The 20,993-nt window shown below is 38.9% G+C and overlaps 1 protein-coding gene across 13 annotated transcripts in view; it reads left to right on the top strand.

Annotated features, from left to right (window-relative positions):
• Window positions 1–20,993, top strand: part of ITSN2 (intersectin 2) — a 154,756-nt gene that overhangs the window by 38,765 nt on the left and 94,998 nt on the right. For 7 of the 13 annotated variants that reach the window (XM_009183776.4, XM_021924637.2, XM_009183778.4 and 4 more), the window contains 9 exons: window positions 3,440–3,532; window positions 5,125–5,188; window positions 6,326–6,489; window positions 8,344–8,547; window positions 8,660–8,756; window positions 10,270–10,409; window positions 15,145–15,208; window positions 19,148–19,285; window positions 20,004–20,089. In XM_009183776.4, the coding sequence (XP_009182040.3) occupies window positions 3,440–3,532; window positions 5,125–5,188; window positions 6,326–6,489; window positions 8,344–8,547; window positions 8,660–8,756; window positions 10,270–10,409; window positions 15,145–15,208; window positions 19,148–19,285; window positions 20,004–20,089 (1,050 nt within the window). Of the gene's footprint in view, window positions 1–3,418; window positions 3,533–5,124; window positions 5,189–6,325; window positions 6,490–8,343; window positions 8,548–8,659; window positions 8,757–10,269; window positions 10,410–15,144; window positions 15,209–19,147; window positions 19,286–20,003; window positions 20,090–20,993 lie in introns of those variants that run through there. The other 6 variants (XM_031654972.1, XM_021924639.2, XM_021924642.2 and 3 more) reach the window with 2 other exon arrangements.

Below are 20,993 nucleotides of genomic sequence, written 5' to 3'. Positions count from 1 at the left end.
GCAGATTTTTATACAATACAAGCAGGAATTATGTATGAGTTTATATACCTAAACATATTTGGTTCCTTATTGGCAGAAATGGAATAAATTGAAAAGATAGTCAGAAGTATAGATGGTGATTAGTCGTGTTGGATGTGCAGAACTTTACAGAAACCGCCAGAGAGCTGGTATAACCACATGGGAAGAGTGGACAACAAAAAGCTAATCCCAAGCTCAGGAAGAAACCCCTGTATTTGCAATGCAGACATCCTCAAAGAGAGTCTGGAACAAAAGCTACCAATCCTTTTCTTTAGAAGATGTACAGAAACATGAGAAACTCATGGAGAATTGTCTCCCAAGAGTTTCTCTCCCTTGTTTCTCCATTGTCTTGACTTCTAGCAAATTTTCTCATGAGTACACATACAACTAAGTTGACCACTCTGATTAATCTGACAAAACAGGGGCTGGGACTAGGTCTGATTTATTTTATGCAGCATTTGATTAAGACTGATCAACAGGACTCCAAGCAGCAGGTTGGTCTCAGCCTGCAATGTTCTCAGCTGTGCTCTGCAGGGTCCCAGCTAAACAAATCCTATAAATAATCAATGTCTCCCTTAGAAAGCCAGGTGGCTTTCTCCTTAAAAAACAATGTGTTTTTATTGTTGTTGTTATTGTTGTTTTTTGTTGTTGTTGAGACAGGGTCTTGTTCTGTCACCCAGACAATGGTGTGATCACTGCTCACTGCAGCCTCAATCTCCTGGGCTCAAGCAATCCTTCTACCTCAGCCTCCCAAGTAGCTGGGATTACAGGTGTGAGCCACCTACCCCTGGCTAATTTTTTAAGTTTTATGTAGAGATGGGGTCTCACTATGTTGCCCAGGCTGGTCTCACTCCTGAGCTGAAGGGATCGTCCTGCCTCAGCCTCCCAAAATACTGGGGTTAGGTGTGCACCACCACATCCGGCCTCTCCTTAAGTTTTATTTTAACTTTTCTACCTGGCCTGAATCAGTAATCTGGGTACAGCAGGTTGTATTCATAATTGCACACACTTTGTCTTGGCCTGCAAAAAAGAAAATCTAGGGTAAATCTCTAACAGCCCTGACCAGTGAGTTGAGGCTGACCTGATTGCCTTCCAGGACTGAGGAAGTGTTTTTTTTAAACACTTGAAGATCTCTTCATGTACATTATTGTGTGTTTGGAGGGAGGCAAGTTAATGCATGGTTTCCACAGAATAAGTAGAAGATCAAGGGTGCGCATGGGTTATGCTTGGAAAGAAAATGTTTACAGTTATTTCCCCCGCAACTCCCACTGCCGTGGGACCTACATCAGAAGAGGGGCACAGGTTGACAGTGCCTCTAACATAGCTTCCTGGATGACTGGCAAGTCTGAGGGTTTCCAGTGCAGTTTGAGTGATGGAGTCTAGTCGTTTTTGGAGGGATTGCCCGAATTAGTCCCACTTGTTTTGTTTGTCCTCACTACCAGCTGAGTGGAATTCATCCATTACTGAGACTGGGGGTGGGGAAAGACCTCTGGAAGTGATATGGACGGGAGGTACATTTGCTGGGGTCATTCCTGATGTTCCCGATAGACTCTTGATAAGGCTCCTGATGGGGAATGGCAGACTCATAAGGTGCTTCCTACAATTTAGGAGAGCCATACCAAGGCATTTTTTCTTGGAGAAGGGTACAGGGGCAGTTCTACAAGAGAAAAGATCATTAATTCCTCTCTTAATACCATACCTCCTGGGATCTAAGGCATTTCTTCCTCAGGTGCCTTCTTGTTGCTCTCTACTGCTATTAAACCTTGGTTTCTTATTTCAGAGCTATAACTTTACCATTTCCTAGTGATCCAGAAGAGTTAGATGTAAGAGGGACATTTTCATAAACCCTAACCAGAATTAACTTTGAATCCTCTAGATCACTGGTTCCCAATCTTTTTGGCACCAGGGACCAGTTTAATGGAAGACAATTTTTCTACAGATTTGGGGTAGGGTGGTGGGAGGGGGGTGGTTTTAGGATGAAAATGTTCCACTGCAGATCATCAGGCATTAGATTCTCATAATGAGCATGCAACCCAGATCCCTCACACGCACAGTTCACAATAGGGTTTGCACTCGTGTGAGAGTCTAATGCTGCCACTGATCTGACAGGAGGTGCCACTCAGGTGGTAATGCTCACTTGCCCACCGCTCACCTCTTTCTGTGTGACCAGGTTCCTAACAGACCACAGACCAGTACCAGTCCATGGCCCGGGGGTTGGAAATTCCTGCTCTAGATCCCATTTTACCTCAGTGGCCCAGCTGGAAGGTTTATGAACGAAGCCTGCCTGCAGTTCTCATTAGGGGCTAGAAAGATGCATCTTGTGCAGGAGTGGTCAGAGTAGAATCCTGAAATTTCACAATAGGTCTGTATATCTCCTGTGATCCCCCACCCCTTAGCCTATAACTTCCAGGATATGGGTCAGGCTCTTGAGGATGGTATTTAAGACCTTTTTACAGTTAATTCCACCCTACCTGTTTATTATTACTAACTCTAGTTATTAGTCTGCTCAGTGCACTTAACAGCACCTTGCACAAGCCTTGACTTCTCATGCTGTGCCCTTACGGTGTGAAATGTTCTTATCCCTCCTCTTCACGTGGCAAAATTCAAACTAAGCTTCAAGGCTCTGCCTCAGTGTTCTCTTTCCTGTCATCTCATCCTTGGTGCTTCTAACTCAGAATTGGCACAGCTATTTTTGTATCTGTATTAGTCTGTTTTCACACTGCTATAAAGAACTACCTGAGACTGAGTAATTTATGAAAAAAAGGGTTTAATTGACTCACAGTTCCACATGGCTGGAGAGGCCTCAGGAAACTTAAGGTGGAAGGTGAAGGGGAAGCACAGCACATCTTAATTTGGCAGCAGGAGAGAGAGAGAAGCAGCAAGGGGGGAAGTGCCACAATTTAAAACCGTCAGCTGTTGTGAGGAACTCACTCACTATCACAGGAACAACAGGGGAGAAATCCACCCCATGATCCAGTCATCTCCCACCAGGCCTCTCCTCTGACATGTGGGGATTACAGTTCAAGATGAGGTTCTGATGGGGACTCAGGGCTAAACTATGTCAGTATGTATTTCCGCTTAGGATTCTTCACAGGTGAATACTGTAAGTACTGTTAGTTTTCTAGAGCGTGAATTCCTTGAGGATGGGAATATTTTCCTCATCTTTTTATTGCCAGTATTTAGCTTGATGCCCATTTCCAGTGAGTGTTATATAGCACTTGTTCAATAGATGTTAACTGAGCGAATGAGTGAAAAGCCTTAGGGCTGTGCTATGTATGGTTATGATACAGCTCTACTCTTTGTGTCACTCAAATAGTAAATACTGTCATAAAGTGAACACTTGTGTTTTCTGTTTACATTTTAGAATTGTGTTTTGAGCATTCTCATGTATACACTGTAGTTTATTCCACTTATGTTTCAGGAGGACCAAACATGTGGGCTATTACCTCTGAAGAACGTACTAAGCATGACAGGCAGTTTGATAACCTCAAACCTTCAGGAGGTTACATAACAGGTTTGTGTTTATAATTTTATTTGTGAATTATGGTCCTTATGTGATATCTAAGAATTAGTTTTAATTTGACTGCCATCAAATTTGTGTTAATAAACGATAAAATTCATATCAGTCAGAATTCTAGAAATTAAAGAAATGGTAACTTTCTTATTTTTCCTGGAACTGTCTTAATTTGTTGTTTTGAATTTGGGATATGGAAGATTTTTCCTGAATTCCAAATGATAGTCAAGAATTTCTGTGTAATTGTCTAGTTTCACAGTTTGACATTATATCTAGAAAGTTTTCAGTTTATTTCTTAGATTCATTTCATGGAAAATCTAGACTTTTTGTTCTGGAATCTGTTTTCCTAATCCTAGCCCTCTGTCTTTGAGGCTATACCAAGCACTGATTGTTGATGCTAGCCCTTGTTTTGCAGAAAGACCACCAGAGCCAAAATAGGATTAATTTAGGTGTGCCTTTGAAATTTTTTTCTATTAATTAAACTTTTTTCTGTACCAAAGTAACTTAGTGCTTTACATACAATAGTAGTAACTATGAGAACAATGATATTTATTGAATTTTTACTATATACCAGATGCTATGCTAAGTGCATTATTTTATTTAACCTTTACAACAACCCTATAAAGTAGGCAGTATTGTTGTCTATATTTACAAATAGTGAAACTGAGACTAACAGATGTTATGTAACTGCCTAAGGTTACAAAGATGGTTAGTGTTAATCTGGGCTTTGAAACCATTCGGCCTGACTTTGGAATCCATCTACTTAACCATGTTATTTGTACTGCTATGATAGTAATTACCTTACCTGGTATTAGGATTTGATTACCCTGCTTACAGGTTAATAACTTTGTCCATTACTGAGGGAAGACCCAAGATTCCTGAGTCAAAGACAAAGAACCTTATGACTAACAGCATAACTAGCAAAATCAGCATTGGCATCTATCTTTCTGTTTCCTTTAGTGTTCCCTAAGTCCCACAGAGACAATGCAGAGAGCCCAGAAGAATGCTACATATGCTGTGTTACAGGAGAGGAACACTGAATTTGGGGAACCCACCCTTTTGTAGCAAGCAGTAAAGCAAGTTTGTCCCTTGTCTCAGTGGGAGACATTACCTGATTCCTTAAGACTGCTCATTACGAACCCAATTCTGAGAAGTGACCCAGACAGAGAGCAGTTAGGGTCTCACATTATTGACATACAAAGCAAGACACATAGGAGTGTGAAGAAACTCCAGTAGGACTGTCTCCTAACACCTGGTACTTTTTATATTGAAACTCTTTTAGGGAATAGTGTTTTTAAATATAAATTTTACTAAGTGGAAGTATTTTTAAGGAAGATCCCAATTGTGGAAAAACTAAGATGAATACTATTTCATCACTGATTAATATACAATAGAAATGCAGATGTGACTTTTGTTTTAAAAATCTGTCTTATTAAAGTTATTTAAATAATTTTTATTTGTGTTTCTTTTGCATTATTTAATGATTGGTATTAAAATTATAAATCATTAACATATACCCATTATTATTCAGAAGCATTGGAATAATTTCATTTACTAATGTACTGCTTGGGTTTTGTTTTTATTACTTTCAGGTGATCAAGCACGTAATTTTTTCCTACAATCAGGTCTACCGGCCCCCGTTTTAGCTGAAATATGGTAAAGTGTTTTCTTTTATAGATGAACCTAATTTTCTGATAGTATTTTTTTTTGTAATATAGTGTTAACATAAAATTGTTTTTAGTTGCATTCTATTGGTTATTAAGAATATTTCTGCCAGCCCTTTGGGAGTCTGAGGTAGGAAGATTGCTTGAGGCCAGCCTGGGCAACATAGTGAGAACCCTGTCTCTACAGAAAATTTAAAAAAAAATTAGCTGGGTGTGGTGGCCCACACCTCTAGTCCCAGCTCCTCAGGGAGGCCAAGATGGAAGGATTGCTTGAGCCCAGGAATTCAGTGCTTAAGAGAACTATGATTGTGTCACTGCACCCTAGCCTGGATGACAGAATGAGACTCTCTTAAAAAAAAAAAAATTCCTTCAGTTTTTTGGATAATAAATTTTATTGAGCAAATAAAATGATTGAAAATAATTCTCTAATTTCTAATTTCATTAATTAGATTAATTTAGATAAACTAATTAGATAAACTAATTTCATTAATTAGAAATAGTTCTCTAATTTCTAATTTCATTAGAATTTTCTAAGGGAAGATATATACATTGTCATTGAGAAAAATTCCCTTGTAATTTGGCAGAATCTCAAAATCCTCTGTTATTTTGTAGTTTCATTTATATCATAATACATAAACCCCAAATTAGTCCTCGCTTCCCCTGCTCCTTCTTTGAAGAAACGATTCTCCATAATATCTGTTTTTTTAAAAACGTTTACAATAAGTAACAACCCCTACCCCATCTTTCCACTTGGAATATTCTCATGCCTGGCAGTGTATGAAGTACATAGCAAGTATTCAATAAATATTTGGACAAATGAATAAATTAAATTTGAAGTATTATACTCTTGAATTTTTTTATACCTAAACTGGTGGAATTCAGCCCAAAGGTCTCTAGATTCTGTATAGACAGTCAGTGTTTTATTAGTTGTTATCTCTGGTCAGTATTTCTTAATGTGTAGGTTTTATCTTTTTGTTATTATATATTTTAAATATTAGATATTTTAAATTTAGTGATGATGCACACGTGAATGCCGTATCATCTTTTTTACTTTGTTAACCTCCAAAATAACATTAGTTTTCCCACCACCACCCCACATACCAATCTACCTATCTCATGCTCCTTTTAGGGCTTTATCAGACCTAAACAAGGATGGGAAGATGGATCAGCAAGAGTTCTCCATAGCTATGAAACTCATCAAACTGAAGCTTCAAGGCCAACAATTGCCTGTGGTTCTCCCTCCCATTATGAAGCAACCTCCTATGTTTTCTCCATTAATTTCTGCTCGTTTTGGTAAGTATTAATTTAAATACCTGTATTTGCTACTTAAACTTTATCCCTAGACATATTTGAGTATTAGAAAAGGATTTGTTAGCACAAAATGACAATCCCCAAATTCCAAGTTAATTTTCATTTTAGAGATAATAAATATTAAATTCACTGTCACAGGTAGGGGATCCATGTGTTCTGGTTTTCTAGGGACAGTTCTGATTTATGCCTTTTGTCCTGGCACCTGGTCCAGTTAGTGTCTCCTTTTACAACTCCTAGTTGTGTGATAAATTATATGGTCTCCCTAGGTATAGCCAATCCCAAATACTAGTCTTAGTTTCCTCTCTCTCTATATATATATTAGTAATATAGAAAAAATTTTGAGCAGTTTTAAACTCACTTGAAATGGTTTGATTTGGGAGATAATTTAAAATTTTATGTAAGTTGAATTTTTTTTAAAGGTTAATTAGCCAGCTAAATTTAGGGCCAAAAGTTGCAGACTTTGGGCTCATAGGTTTACATATTCATCAGCGATAACCAGGTGGTATGTTTTCTGTTAATTTTGATCAGGCAATTTCTTATAATTATACGTGAGAAACACTCATTTTGAATGGAACATTCAATTAGGTATGTCTGTGTATCTGAAACATGTTCCTTCACTACATATTTTAGAACATAGAATTCTAGAGCTGGTTATAGGGGTGTGTGCCTGTAGTTCTGGCTGCCTGGGAGGCTGTGGGTAGGATTGCTTGAGTCTAGGAGTTTGAGGTTGTAGCGTGCTATGATCATACCTGTGAATAGCCACTTCATTCTAGTCTGGGCAACATAGTGAGACCCCCATCTCAAACAAACAACAAACTCCACAAAATTATTTCACTATTGTAGTGAATTCTGGAGATAAATACCAAATCGTTGTGTGACCATATTTATATATTAGTATTCTGCAGTTAATAAATGAATAAAAGTCATCACTTTGTTCTTTTTAAAGACTTGTCCTGGCCGGGCGCGGTGGCTCAAGCCTGTAATCCCAGCACTTTGGGAGGCCGAGACGGGCGGATCACGAGGTCAGGAGATCGAGACCATCTTGGCTAACACAGTGAAACCCCGTCTCTACTAAAATACAAAAACTAGCCGGGCGGGGTGGTGAGCCTGTAGTCCCAGCTACCAGGCTGAGGCAGGAGAATGGCGTAGCCAGGCCCGGGCTTGGTGAGCTGAGATCTGGCTACTGCCCCTCCCAGCCTGGGCGACAGAGCAGACTCGTCTCAAAAAAAAAAAAAAAAAAAAAAAAAGACTTGTCCTTGAATTCATAGGAATGTTACTTACAAGAAAAGGAAAATATGTGACACACTTTCTTGCAAATAATGCATGTGCATAAATGGATCTGTAAAATACTACTACCTGAGAAATCTTTGTTTAGGGGAGTGTAGAGGGAGGCCAATGGGGGTGTGTGTGTGTGTGGGGTGTGTGTGGGTGTGAGTGGGTGTATGTGAGTGTGTGTGTGAGAGTGTGTGTGTGAGAGTGTGTGTGTATTAAGTAACTTAGTAGCACTGTATTATCCTATCACAAAAACCTCGTTGGATCTGGTAATATATTCTTTCCTTGAGGATACTCATATTCAATTGGAAAAGGCTGCTTAGTTTTATTCATGATGAGAGAGGAGAATATTTAACTCTTTACTAGGAATTTTCTTAGTTCATACAGATCAGAATATTAGTATTAGAGCAGCAGTTTACCTCCCTCATTGCTGGGTCGAAGGATAATTTCTCTGTGGTGTTTCGGTAAACATAGAGTCTGCCCACTGTACTGTAAACTTGTTTTTTGTATGTGTTTTATGATTGATTTTCTAGCATTGGAGAAAGTGTTTTCTTTTGACTTTAGGAATGGGAAGCATGCCCAATCTGTCCATTCCTCAGCCATTGCCTCCAGCTGCACCTATAACATCATTGTCCTCTGCGACTTCAGGGACCAACCTTCCTCCCTTAATGATGCCCGCTCCCCTAGTGCCTTCTGTTAGCACATCATCATTACCAAATGGAACCGCCAGTCTCATTCAGCCTTTATCCATTCCTTATTCTTCTTCAAGTGAGTACTTTGTTTCTAATGAGTCATTATTTCATGTAAAGAAAGAAACTATTATATTTATGTTTGAACAGATACAAATTTCTTTTATCCTTTCCTTCTTTTTCTTTTTTAGCATTGCCTCATGGATCATCTTACAGTCTGATGATGGGAGGATTTGGAGGTGCTAGTATACAGAAAGCGCAGTCTCTGATTGATTTAGGATCTAGTAGGTATGACTACCTAACTCTGACAGCTTTGTATTCTTTCAATAAGAAGTCTTTTTTTAGCAAATGATTTTTTTAAAGCTTTGAGCTTACCTAAGTTTTACTTTATAATGGCCAAGTACAAATACTTAAGGTAAATTTACTACTTACAACTCACATAAAATATATTATTTATTTTTAGAATTATTAAGTGTCTGTGGCATTTTAGTTTTGAAAAAATACTTCATGTAAACTAAAAATATTTTAATTATTTTTTTTGCCTAAAGCTGTGTACTTTTCCTTTAAAAGATGTGTATATTTCCCAAAGAGTGTCATACTCATTGTACATTGTTAATTTCTTTCTTGAGCAGATTATACTAATTTGGTATCTTTTAAATTTTACAAAGCACAAATGCATCAGTATTCATTACATTAATCATCCTTCATATAAATCACTATTATACTCTTCAGGGTAGTGTACGGAGAGTGTTAGATTTGACCCAGAAGAACAACATTCATATCCCAGTTTGAACACTCACTGATTCTGTGACCTTGTTTTTTCTTAACATTGCTGAGCCATAGTTTACCCATCTAAAAGATGGGGACTGTAATATTTTTTAAGTTTGTTGGGAGGATTTTAGAAATATTTGTAAAGGCCTTAGTACGATATAAGGTCTGGCACAGAGCGGATTCTTTATATGCGGTAGTCTCATGGAGTTCTATACTTCGTATGGTCTTTGCTTTACTAAGAGTAGTGATAATTGCTTAAAATTAAAAAAAAAAAAATGTAAAATGCAAAAGCAGTCACCATTGGCCAGGCACAGTGGCTCACGCCTGTAATCCCAGCACTTTGGGAGGCTGAGGTGGGCGGATTGCGTGAGCTCAGGAGTTCGAGACCAGCCTGGGCAACATGATGAAACCCTGTCTCTACTAAAAATATACACAAAAACTAGCCGGGCCTGGTGGCATGTGCCTGTAGTCCCAGCTACTCAGGAGGCTGAGGCAGGAGAATTGCTTGAACCCAGGAGGTAGAAGTTGCAGTGATCCAGGATCGTGCCACTGCACTCCAGGCTGGTGACAGAGTGAGACTCTGTCTCCCAAAAAAGGCAGTCACCATTATAGTATATAACAGTGGTCCTCAACCTTTTTGGTACCAGGGACTGGTTTCATGGAAGACAGTTTTTTCACAGACTTGAAGCAATGGTTTTAGGATGAAACCGTTACATCTCAGATCATCAGGCATTAGATTCTCAAAGGGAGCATCCAACCTAGGTCCCTCACATGTGCCATTCACAATACGATTCGCACTCCTATGAGGATCTAATGCCGCTGCTCACTGGGCAGGAGCTGGAGCTCAGGTAGTAGTGCTGACTCACCTGCCACTCACCGAGCCCTGCTGTCCAGCCTGGTTTCTAACAGGTCTGTGGCCCGACGGTTCGGGACCCCTGGTATATAAGATTCTTAATGCCTTGGTCTTACAAAGTTTAATTAAATATATTTTATTTAGCAACATAAAAATTTTAAATAAATTTTTTTATAGCTCAACTTCCTCGACTGCTTCACTCTCAGGGAACTCACCCAAGACTGGGACCTCAGAGTGGGCAGTTCCTCAGCCTTCAAGATTAAAATATCGGCAAAAATTTAATAGTCTTGACAAAAGCATGAGTGGATATCTCTCAGGTAAGCAGCATACAGTGCTGAGGAGCACGAGAAAGGGTCTTTTGTGTGGACTTCCATTGAAGAACTCTTATTTGAATTTGTATTGTGTAGCTCATCTGACATTTTAACATCCAAAAAATTTAACAGGCGTTTGATAAATACAAATACCTGAAGTTGTATAAGGATTCAAAGATGGATTCAACTTGATTGCTTTCTTCAAAGTTCTTATTGTCAAGTCGGGCACCAGATATACCCTCAACTTTTTGGCAAAAGACCTGTCCCTTAAGAAGATCAAACCTCATCCTCTAAGCTTTGCAGTGGATGGAGAGCTATGGGTCACAAGAGAGAGTGTGTGGAACTTAGCCTCAGCTCACTTTTCCTGAGAATCCTCCTCTGCATTGGGCTTTTTCTCTGCTTACCCTATTATAAAACCTCAGGTGAGCATTGCTCACCCTTTAGTGCTCTAACCCAAATGTACCTGTAAAACTTGGCCTTAGTTCACTGTAAAACATTTGAGTCCAGGCTAAAACGTCATCCAAACTGTACTAATTGAAAACAGCAAAGGAGACATAAACAGAGGGTAATAGGCAAGTAGAGTTCCCACCTTCTAACTTTCCCACACCCCCTTCACTCAGCAAGAAATTATGATTTAGGACCGAGTAAAATAAGTGTTTAAAAATAATAGAACTTTAAGTGCTAAGTAACATAGAATGGGATATATTAAAGCTGAAGAGTTCAGATGAGGTATCTTATAGGAAGGGAGCATTTAAGCTCCATGAAAAAGTCAGGATTTCGACAGAGATCGAACGTGGGGGCATTTGATGGTGACAAATGAGAAATTAAGAGCAAAAAGTACATGGCCTATTTGGAGAATGAAAAGTAGTCTATGAAATAGGAGTCTAGGGTCAGTAGTTATGCAGAGAGGCAAGGGAACAAGCAGTAAGACTTTTGGAATTGATTGGACAAGCAAATATATACAGTATTTTATTTAAAGATACATAACTATGCGATAACTATTTTTTAAAGCAAGGGAATTATGCATACAAGATTCAGGGTAGTGGTTACCTCTTGTGGAAGCATGGGAATAAGTCAAGGAACACAGATAGATTCAAGGCGTTTAGTAATAATGTAGTTCTTAAGATGGGTGGTAGGTTCACGGGTGACTTATACTTCTCAACTTATATATATACTTTGTATTTTTACATTTATTTCATATTACATAACTAAGATTTTCTGTAATTTTATCAAATTGCATGAAACAAGGTATGCTTTCTTTGACACGCTTTTTTTTACATTTTAATGTCTCTAAAATTAGGATGTGTGCTACAATTAGTGATGTCTTAGCACTGTGTCATAGTTTCATTAGCAGTGCTTTCTTATGCATAAAATAATAGTATGTCTTATAGCCAGTGGAATTTTAGATTCTGTGAAATATGGTATTGAACCATACTGGAGATTAATATAAAGTCATAATTCCTATTCTTTGAAAAAATTAACTTCTTTGTACCCTACATTTTGCATTTAAAAAGTTTATTTTGGCCTAGGGTGGTGGCTCACACCTGTAATCCTAGCACTTTGGGAGGCCGAGGTGGGCAGATCATGAAGTCAAGAGATCAAGACCACCCTGGCCAACATGGTGAAACCCTGTCTCTGCTAAAAATACACAAATTAGCTGGGCATGGTGGCACACATCTGTAGTCCCAGCTACTCTGGAGGCTGAGGCAGGAGAATTGCTTGAACCCAGGAGACAGAGGTTGCAGTGAGCCGAGATGGCGCCGCTGCACTCCAGCCTGGCGACAGAACAAGACTCTGTCTCAAGAAAAAAAAAAAAAGATTCTCTTTGCTAGGCATAGTGGCATGTGCCTGTAGTCCCAGCTACTTGGGAGGCTGTGGCAGGAGGATTGCTTGAGCCCAGGAGTCCAGCCTGGGCAACTTAGTGAGAGCCCATCTCTCTAATAAAAAGAAGTTATTTGTTTTCAGCTGAACGAAAGTCGATGAAAAAGATGCGTACAAAAATGTTCGCAACCTAAATGTTCATCAACAGAATAGATAAATGACGGTATATTTACTAACAGAATACTTTAAAGCAATAAAACCAAATGAATTGCTGATACATGGAACCATTTGAATGACTTTCGTAGGTATTGTATTGAATGAAAGCATCCCAAAAGGACCATACCATTTAACCCATTTATACGAAACTGAAGAACAGGAAACCTAATTAATGGTGATAGAAATCAGAATAATGTGTTTACTATGTGGGGAAGGGACCATGTGCAAACCTTCTGAGTTGCTGGAAACATTCTGCATCTTGATATCGGTGTGTATGTGCATACCTATGTAAAAATTCATTAGGCAGGCCAAGTGCAGTGGCTCACACCTGTAATTCCAGCATTTTGGGAGGCTTAGGCGGGCGGATCACTTGAGGTCAGGAGTTTGAGAGCAGCCTGGTCAACATGGTGAAACCCCATCGCTACTAAAAATACAAAATTTAGCCAGGCGTGGTGGTGGACGCCTGTAATCCCAGCTACTCTGGAGTCTGAGGCAGGAGAATTGTTTGTGCCTGGCAGGCAGAGGTCGCAGTGAGCTGAGATCACGCCACTGCACTCCAGCCTGGTTTACAGAGCTAGACTATGTCTCAAAAAAAAAAAAAAAAAAAAAAAAAAATTCATTAGCATACTTAAGAGTAGTACACTTTGTATAAGTACTGTAAATGTAACAGTATAAACAGGTGATTTTGCATTGGGATATGAAGGGCAGTGAATGGGGAGCCAACTGTGGGGAAATGATCCTAATACAACTTCATTAGTATATGCCACATTGTATGAAGGTTGTGTATTGTGGTGTTTTTAGAGAATGTCATTATTATTCTGAGACCTACAAGGGTAAAGCTATGTATCTGTGGGTAAAGACAAGGTGTTCTATAAAAAGAATAGTTGCTGCTGGTGTCCTTAAGCTGAGCATGAGCCCCAAGAATATGAGGATGAGGCTAACGTGGACTTACATGTTTGTTTTTTTCAATAAATGCAGGAGTTGGTTATTTTTTTTTTTTTTTTGAGACAGAGTCTTGCTCTGTCACCTAGGCTGGAGTGCAGTGGTGCGATCTTGGCTCACTGTAGCCTCTGCTTCCCGGGTTCCAGCGATTCTCCTGCCTCCTACAGGCACACGCCACCATACCCAGCTAATTTTTTTTTTTAGTAGAGACAGGGTTTCGCCATATTGGCCAGGCTGGTCTCGAACTCCCGACCTCAGGTGATCCGCCCGCCTTGGTCTCCCAAAGTTTTGGGATTACAGACATGAGCCACCGTGCCTGTCCAGTAGTCTGTTTTTTCCTTTTTTTCCTTCTCTTCTTCTCCCCCTAAACATAGTTTTTAAAAATTTGTTTAGATTAAGTCATTGATGTAACTGTTTCCTGAATCACATACTTTCTGGGCACTCTGTTAGGCACAGGAATACAGAGAGGAGGAAGACATGGTTCATACCTTTGAAGAGCCCATAGTATATAGCTCATGTAATCAAGGTGTTTAGTTACTTGTTTAAAAGTGCTGTGATTAATGTAGATGAGAAAGTGACTAACTCCAAGGATATAAGAGAGAATGTTTCACAGAAGAAAAGACATTAGAGCCAGATCTTAGAGGATAGACTACAAAGTAGAGAATGGAGGGTCTGGCATTCTAAGCAGAGGATATAGGATATCCAGAGGCTTGGCCGACTAAAAGTGTACATGTTCCAATGAGCTTTCCTTAGTAAGATGCTCTGCTGGATCTCTATGGCCCTTTGTATTACTCAGACTTTGCCTCACACCTATAAAGCCCTCCATGAATATGATTTTTAACCATTTACATTCCTCTTCCTCCTCTCTTCTGTTTGCTCTATTGCCTGATGCTAAGGGATCTTCTTTCAGTCCAAAAGGATCTTTTTTTTTTTTTGTCCAAAAGCTGAAATAGTTTTGAACCTTTTTTTCAGGTTTGAAATAGCCTTCCATCTCTCTTATTTAGAAGAATCTTCCTTTTAACACAAAGACCTACTCAAATCAATTTCCTAAGTGAAATCTGAGGAGTAATTAGTAGGGCGAGGCTCCGAGTTTAATTTCCAGTGTTTTTATGTGATTTATGTTAAATGTCCAGATTGAAAAAGTAGAATGAAAATGCTTTAAAAGTTATATAACATAAACATTTAGCTGCATATTGTAATATATGGTTGCTTTATCTAGTCCTATGTTGAAAGCCCAGTGGGACAATAAATCTAGCTGCACTTGGCTGGCTTTCTTGTAGTTGGAGCTGTTGCTGAGGAAGTGTTGGCAGATGTAATCTCTTGTGTGAGAGTTGTTTTGGACAGACCTTGACTCAGGCTGAACCCAGAGTGGCGCCTGACTCTTCTACTCACAGCTCAGTCACCTAGGAGTGGGAAGTGCTGCACCTGCTGGGAGTACGAGAGGGCCCACAATCTTGGCCTCTAATACTCTATGCCTGATGTCTTGTTCTTTCATGTTAGCCACTTGTGTGTATTATTATCTTGCTGAAAAGACAGGGGAGAGCACTTGATACCACTAATTCTAGATTTGAAATTCCTTGGGGCAGTGACTGTGTTTGATTACTACTGAATGCTTAGCACCTAGCACATGGTAAAAACATTTTGATGTTAAAAGTTCCCAGGATACCCTAGTAGCATTGTTATTTTACAGACATAGCTATTTTGTTGTGCATAACTTGAAAGAGACTAAAGAATTCCTTTGTGATTTTCTCCGCTTAATCAGGTTTTCAAGCTAGAAATGCCCTTCTTCAGTCAAATCTTTCTCAAACTCAGCTAGCTACTATTTGGTAAGTTTGTCCCTTAATTACATTTGATTAACTATGCATTAATTAATTAAACTCTCTCTCCCCTATCATGAGAAAGATACTGTTTCTGTAAAAGTTTGTGACTCAGAGATGCTCTATAAAAACAGCCATTTGAAAGTTAGTATTAAGCTTGGAGGCAAATGTAATTGTGCAGAATGTTGTTGTACCCTTAAGCTACACCACATTTACAAAAAATATTTTCCCCAACAATAGATTAATCTTGGCATACTGTAACTTTTTAACTTTATAAACCTTTTAATTGTTTAAAACTTTTTAGGCCGGGCGCGGTGGCTCAAGCCTGTAATCCCAGCACTTTGGGAGGCCGAGACGGGCGGATCACGAGGTCAGGAGATCGAGACCATCCTGGCCAACACGGTGAAACCCTGTCTCCACTAAAAAATACAAAAAACTAGCCGGGAGAGGTGGCGGGCACCTGTAGTCCCAGCTACTCGGGAGGCTGAGGCAGGAGAATGGCGTAAACCCGGGAGATGGAGCTTGCAGTGAGCTGAGATCTGGCCACTGCACTCCAGCCTGGGCAACAGAGTGAGACTTCGTCTCAAAAAAAAAAAAACAAAAAAAAAAACTTTTTGACTCTTGTAATAACACTTAGCTTAAAACACAAACACATTGTACAGCAAGATATTTATATCCTATTCTTTAAAGCTCTTTTTATTTTTAAAATTTATTTTTAGTTTTTAAACTTTTGTTAAAAACTGATACACAAAGACACCCATTAGCTTAGGCCTACAGAGGGTCAAGATCATCAGTATCACTGTCTTCTACCTCCACATCTTGTCTCACTGGAAGGTGTTCAGGGGCAATAACACGCATGGACCCATTGTCCCCTATGATAACAAAATAACAAAAAAATAACACTCTAAAATAACAATAAAAAATGCAGTATATCCTGAGACTTTGCTGAAGTTTCTTATCAGCTTAAGGAGATTTTGGGCTGAGACAATGGGGTTTTCTAAATATACAATCATGTCATCTGCAAACAGGGGCAATTTGACTTCTTCTTTTCCTAACTGAATAATGTGCAAAAATCACAAGCGTTCTTATACACCAGTAACAGACAAACAGAGCCAAATCATGAATGAACTTCCATTCACAATTGCTTCAAAGAGAATGAAATACCTAGGAATCCAGCTTACAAGGGATGTAAAGGACCTCTTCAAGGAGAACTACAAACCACTGCTCAGTGAAATAAAAGAGGACACAAACAAATGGAAGAACATACCATGCTTATGGATAGGAAGAATCAATATCGTGAAAATGGCCATACTGCCCAAGGTTATTTATAGATTCAATGCCATCCCCATCAAGCTACCAATGAGTTTCTTCACAGAATTGGAAAAAACTGCTTTAAAGTTCATATGGAACCAAAAAAGAGCCCGCATTGCCAAGACAATCCTAAGTCAAAAGAACAAAGCTGGAGGCATCACGCTACCTGACTTCAAACTATACTACAAGGCTACAGTAACCAAAACAGCATGATACTGGTACCAAAACAGAGATATAGACCAATGGAACAGAACAGAGTCCTCAGAAATAATACCACACATCTACAGCCATCTGATCTTTGACAAACTTGAGAAAAACAAGAAATGGGGAAGGGATTCCCTATTTAATAAATGGTGCTGGGAAAATTGGCTAGCCATAAGTAGAAAGCTGAAACTGGATCCTTTCTTTACTCCTTATACGAAAATTAATTCAAGATGGATTAGAGACTTAAATGTTAGACCTAATACCATAAAAACCCTAGAAGAAAACCTAGGTAATACCATTCAGGACATAGGCATGGGCAAGGACTTCATGTCTAAAACACCAAAAGCAATGGCAACAAAAGCCAAAATTGACAAATGGGATCTAATTAAACTAAAGAGCTTCTGCACAGCAAAAGAAACTACCATCAGAGTGAACAGGCAACCTACAGAATGGGAGAAAATTTTTGCAATCTACTCATCTGACAAAGGGCTAATATCCAGAACCTACAAAGAACTGAAACAAATTTACAAGAAAAAAACAACCCCATCAAAAAGTGGGCAAAGGATATGAACAGACAGTTCTCAAAAGAAGACATTCATACAGCCAACAGACACATGAAAAAATGCTCATCATCACTGGCCATCAGAGAAATGCAAATCAAAACCACAATGAGATATCATCTCACACCAGTTAGAATGGCGATCATTAAAAAGTCAGGAAACAACAAGTGCTGGAGAGGATGTGGAGAAATAGGAACACTTTTACACTGTTGGTGGGATTGTAAACTAGTTCAACCATTATGGAAAACCGTATGGCGATTCCTCAAGGATCTACAACTAGAAGTACCATATGACCCAGCCATCCCATTACTGGGTATATACCCAAAGGATTATAAATCATGCTGCTATAAAGACACATACACACATATGTTTATTGCGGCACTATTCACAATAGCGAAGACTTGGAATCAACCCAAATGTCCATCAGTGACAGACTGGATTAAGAAAATGTGGCACATATACACCATGGAATACTATGCAGCCATAAAAAAGGATCAGTTTGTGTCCTTTGGACATGGATGCAGCTGGAAACCATCATTCTCAGCAAACTATTGCAAGAACAGAAAACCAAACACCACATGTTCTCACTCATAGGTGGGAACTGAACAATGAGATCACTTGGACTCAGGAAGGGGAACATCACACACCGGGGCCTATCATGGGAAGGGGGGAGGGGGAAGGGATTGCATTGGGAATTATACCTGATGTAAATGACGAGTTGATGGGTGCTGACGAGTTGATGGGTGCAGCACGCCAACATGGCACAAGTATACATATGTAACAAACCTGCACGTTATGCACATGTACCCTAGAACTTAAAGTATAATTAAAAAATAATAATAATTTAAAAAAGATTAAAAAATATATATATATAAAAAAATGCAGTATAGTAAATACATTATCCAGTAGCATATTAATAGGTGTTTATTGTTATTGAGTGTTATGTTCTGTACATAATTGTATATGCTGTACTTTTCTACAGCTGGCAGTGCAGTTTGTTTGTTCACACTAGCATCATCACAAACACATAGGTAATGCATTGCATTATGACAGCTACAATGTCCGCAGGTGATAGGAGTTTTTCAACTCCGTTATAATCTTATGGGACCACCATTATAAGTGCAGTCCATTGTTCACTGATATGTCATTATGCAGTTCATGACTATATTTTACAAGAAAAACTGTTGTTTTCTTTCATCTAATCCCTTCTGTGGAGAATCAGAGAGTATCTCATTTTTAATATAGGTAAATGTGATTTGGTAGGTGAATTAACCATGGAGTAAGATAAACCACTTTCTCAGAAGGGGTAGGTCTCTTTCTGTTTCGAAGTTTCTTCACTCTTTTATGTCATGAAAATCAAGGGTGAAAATTAACTCACTATTGAATGTAAATATGTACATTCAATAGTGAGTTATGTAAATGTATGTATTTACATTTCACTAAAATAAGTGTACCCAGCAGTTTTACCATCATTATCTTCTTTTAAAAATAAAAAATTGGCCGGGCACGGGTGGCTCACGCCTGTAATCCCAGCACTTTGGGAGGCTGAGGCAGGCGAATCAGAGGTCAGGAGATCGAGACCATCCTGGCTAACATGGTGAAACCCCGTCTCTACTAAAAACACAAAGAATTAGCCGGACGTGGTGGTGGGCACCTATAGTCCCAGCTACTTGGGAGGCTGAGGCAGGAGAATGGTGTGAACCCGGAAGGCAGAGCTTGCAGTAAGCCGAGACTGCCACTGCACTCCAGCTTGAGCGACAGACCTAGACTCCATCTCAAAAAAGTAAAATAAAATAAAATAAAAAATTGAACTTTTGAAGCAATATTTTACTCCGAATAGGCTTTATTAAGTTGTGAATTTTATTTTCTTTAGGACTCTGGCTGACATTGATGGTGATGGACAGCTAAAAGCAGAAGAGTTTATTCTTGCGATGCACCTTACTGACATGGCCAAAGCTGGACAGCCATTACCACTGACTTTACCTCCTGAGCTTGTTCCTCCATCTTTCAGGTGAGTGTGCCTGGAGGTCGAGAGCTATGGTTTTGATAAGTTGGCAGATGTGATTTAGAAGAGAGTTAAATATTTGCACTGCCATTTATTTTAGTATTCAATGAGTAATACTGGAAAAGGGTACATGTTAGAAGTAGGTGTGGGCCAGGCATGGCAGCTTAACGCCTGTAATCATAACACTTTGGGAGCTGAGGTGGGAGGATCACATGAGGCCAGGAGTTCAGGACGAGCATGGACAACATAGTGAGACCCCATCTCTACAAAAATAAAAATAATTAGCCAGATGCGCCTGTAGACTTAGCTACTCTGGAAGCTGGGGCAGGAGGATCACTAGAGCATAGGAATTAGAGGCTACAGTGAATTCTGATTATGCCACAGCACTCTAGCCTGGGCAGCAGAGCAAGACCCTGCCTCAAAAAAAAGAAAAAAAAAAAATGAGTGTGTTTTCATCATGTTATGCATAAGGAAGCTAATGACTAAGGAGATAAAGAAAAATTTGCCCAAGAACAAAAATTAGCTGAACCATGATTTGAATCCAGATTTCTCTGTCTTGAATATCCATATACTGCTATATATTGTAATGACATACCAAATTGTTTTAAATATCTTTAATACTATATTCCCAATATCAAATTGCTGTAATCACTGGTAGTCTGTGTAATCTAGTCTGAAAATGTCCAGACTGCACGATGCTAACTTTGTTGTTTGATTTTTTTAGAGGAGGAAAGCAAATTGATTCCATTAATGGAACTCTGCCTTCATATCAGAAAATACAAGAAGAGGAACCTCAGAAGAAATTACCAGGTATCATTGAGTGTCAAAGTTGTATATTTATACTGAATTCTTTTAAATTCTACCTTTAAATGTAACTGAATATTTAGAATGTTTATATTTTTAATATTTTATGTGCTATATGAGAAAAAACTTTGATAGATGGGATGTATTTTGATATTGATAAAATTAAGATGGCCAAAATGAAAAGAGTATGAAGAAGAGACAATTATATGTATTTGACAGGATTATAGACATCTAAGTTAAAGTATTTCTCCTACTTTAGCCTGAGTTATTAGAGCAAACTTTGTAATGAAATCTTTACCTTTAAAAACATTTAAATATTGGTTGAAATAATACATTTGTAGCTGTTTTAATATATTAGGATGCTAATGACATCAAAACAAATGTATAACCACACAGCTTTGATTGTCCTTGAAGAAGAGAAAAAAGTCGAAAAAGTTTTTTTTTTTCCCCTGAGACGGAGTTTCTCTCTTGTTACCCAGGCTGGAGTGCGCAATCCCGGTTCACTGCAACCTCTGCCTCCCGGGTTCAAGCAATTCTCCAGTCTCAGCCTCCTGAGTAGCTGGGATTTCAGGTGCCCACCACTATGTCTGACTAATTTTTGGTATTTTTAGTGGAGACGGGGTTTCACCATGTTGGCCAGGCTGGTCTTGAACTCCTGACCTTAGGTGATCACCCGCCTTGGCCTCCCAAAGTGTTGGGATCACAGGCGTGAGCCACCACGCCCAGCCAAAAAAGTATTTTTATTGGCAAGTTTATAAAAATTATTTCTCTCTTGAATGGATTCAAAGTTAAAAATTTTATTTTCTAAAATTGAATATCCTTGAAGAAAGTAGATATTTTTCCACTTAGATATGAGTTAAAATTATCCTCAGGGGAAGTATTCAAATACTAATAGCACTCAAATGATCAC

Source organism: Papio anubis, chromosome 14, assembly GCF_008728515.1.
Source record: "Papio anubis isolate 15944 chromosome 14, Panubis1.0, whole genome shotgun sequence".
In the NCBI taxonomy this organism is placed as follows: domain Eukaryota; kingdom Metazoa; phylum Chordata; class Mammalia; order Primates; family Cercopithecidae; genus Papio; species Papio anubis.
Note: the sequence above shows the minus strand (reverse complement) of the source record. Positions and strands in the feature narration are given on the sequence as shown.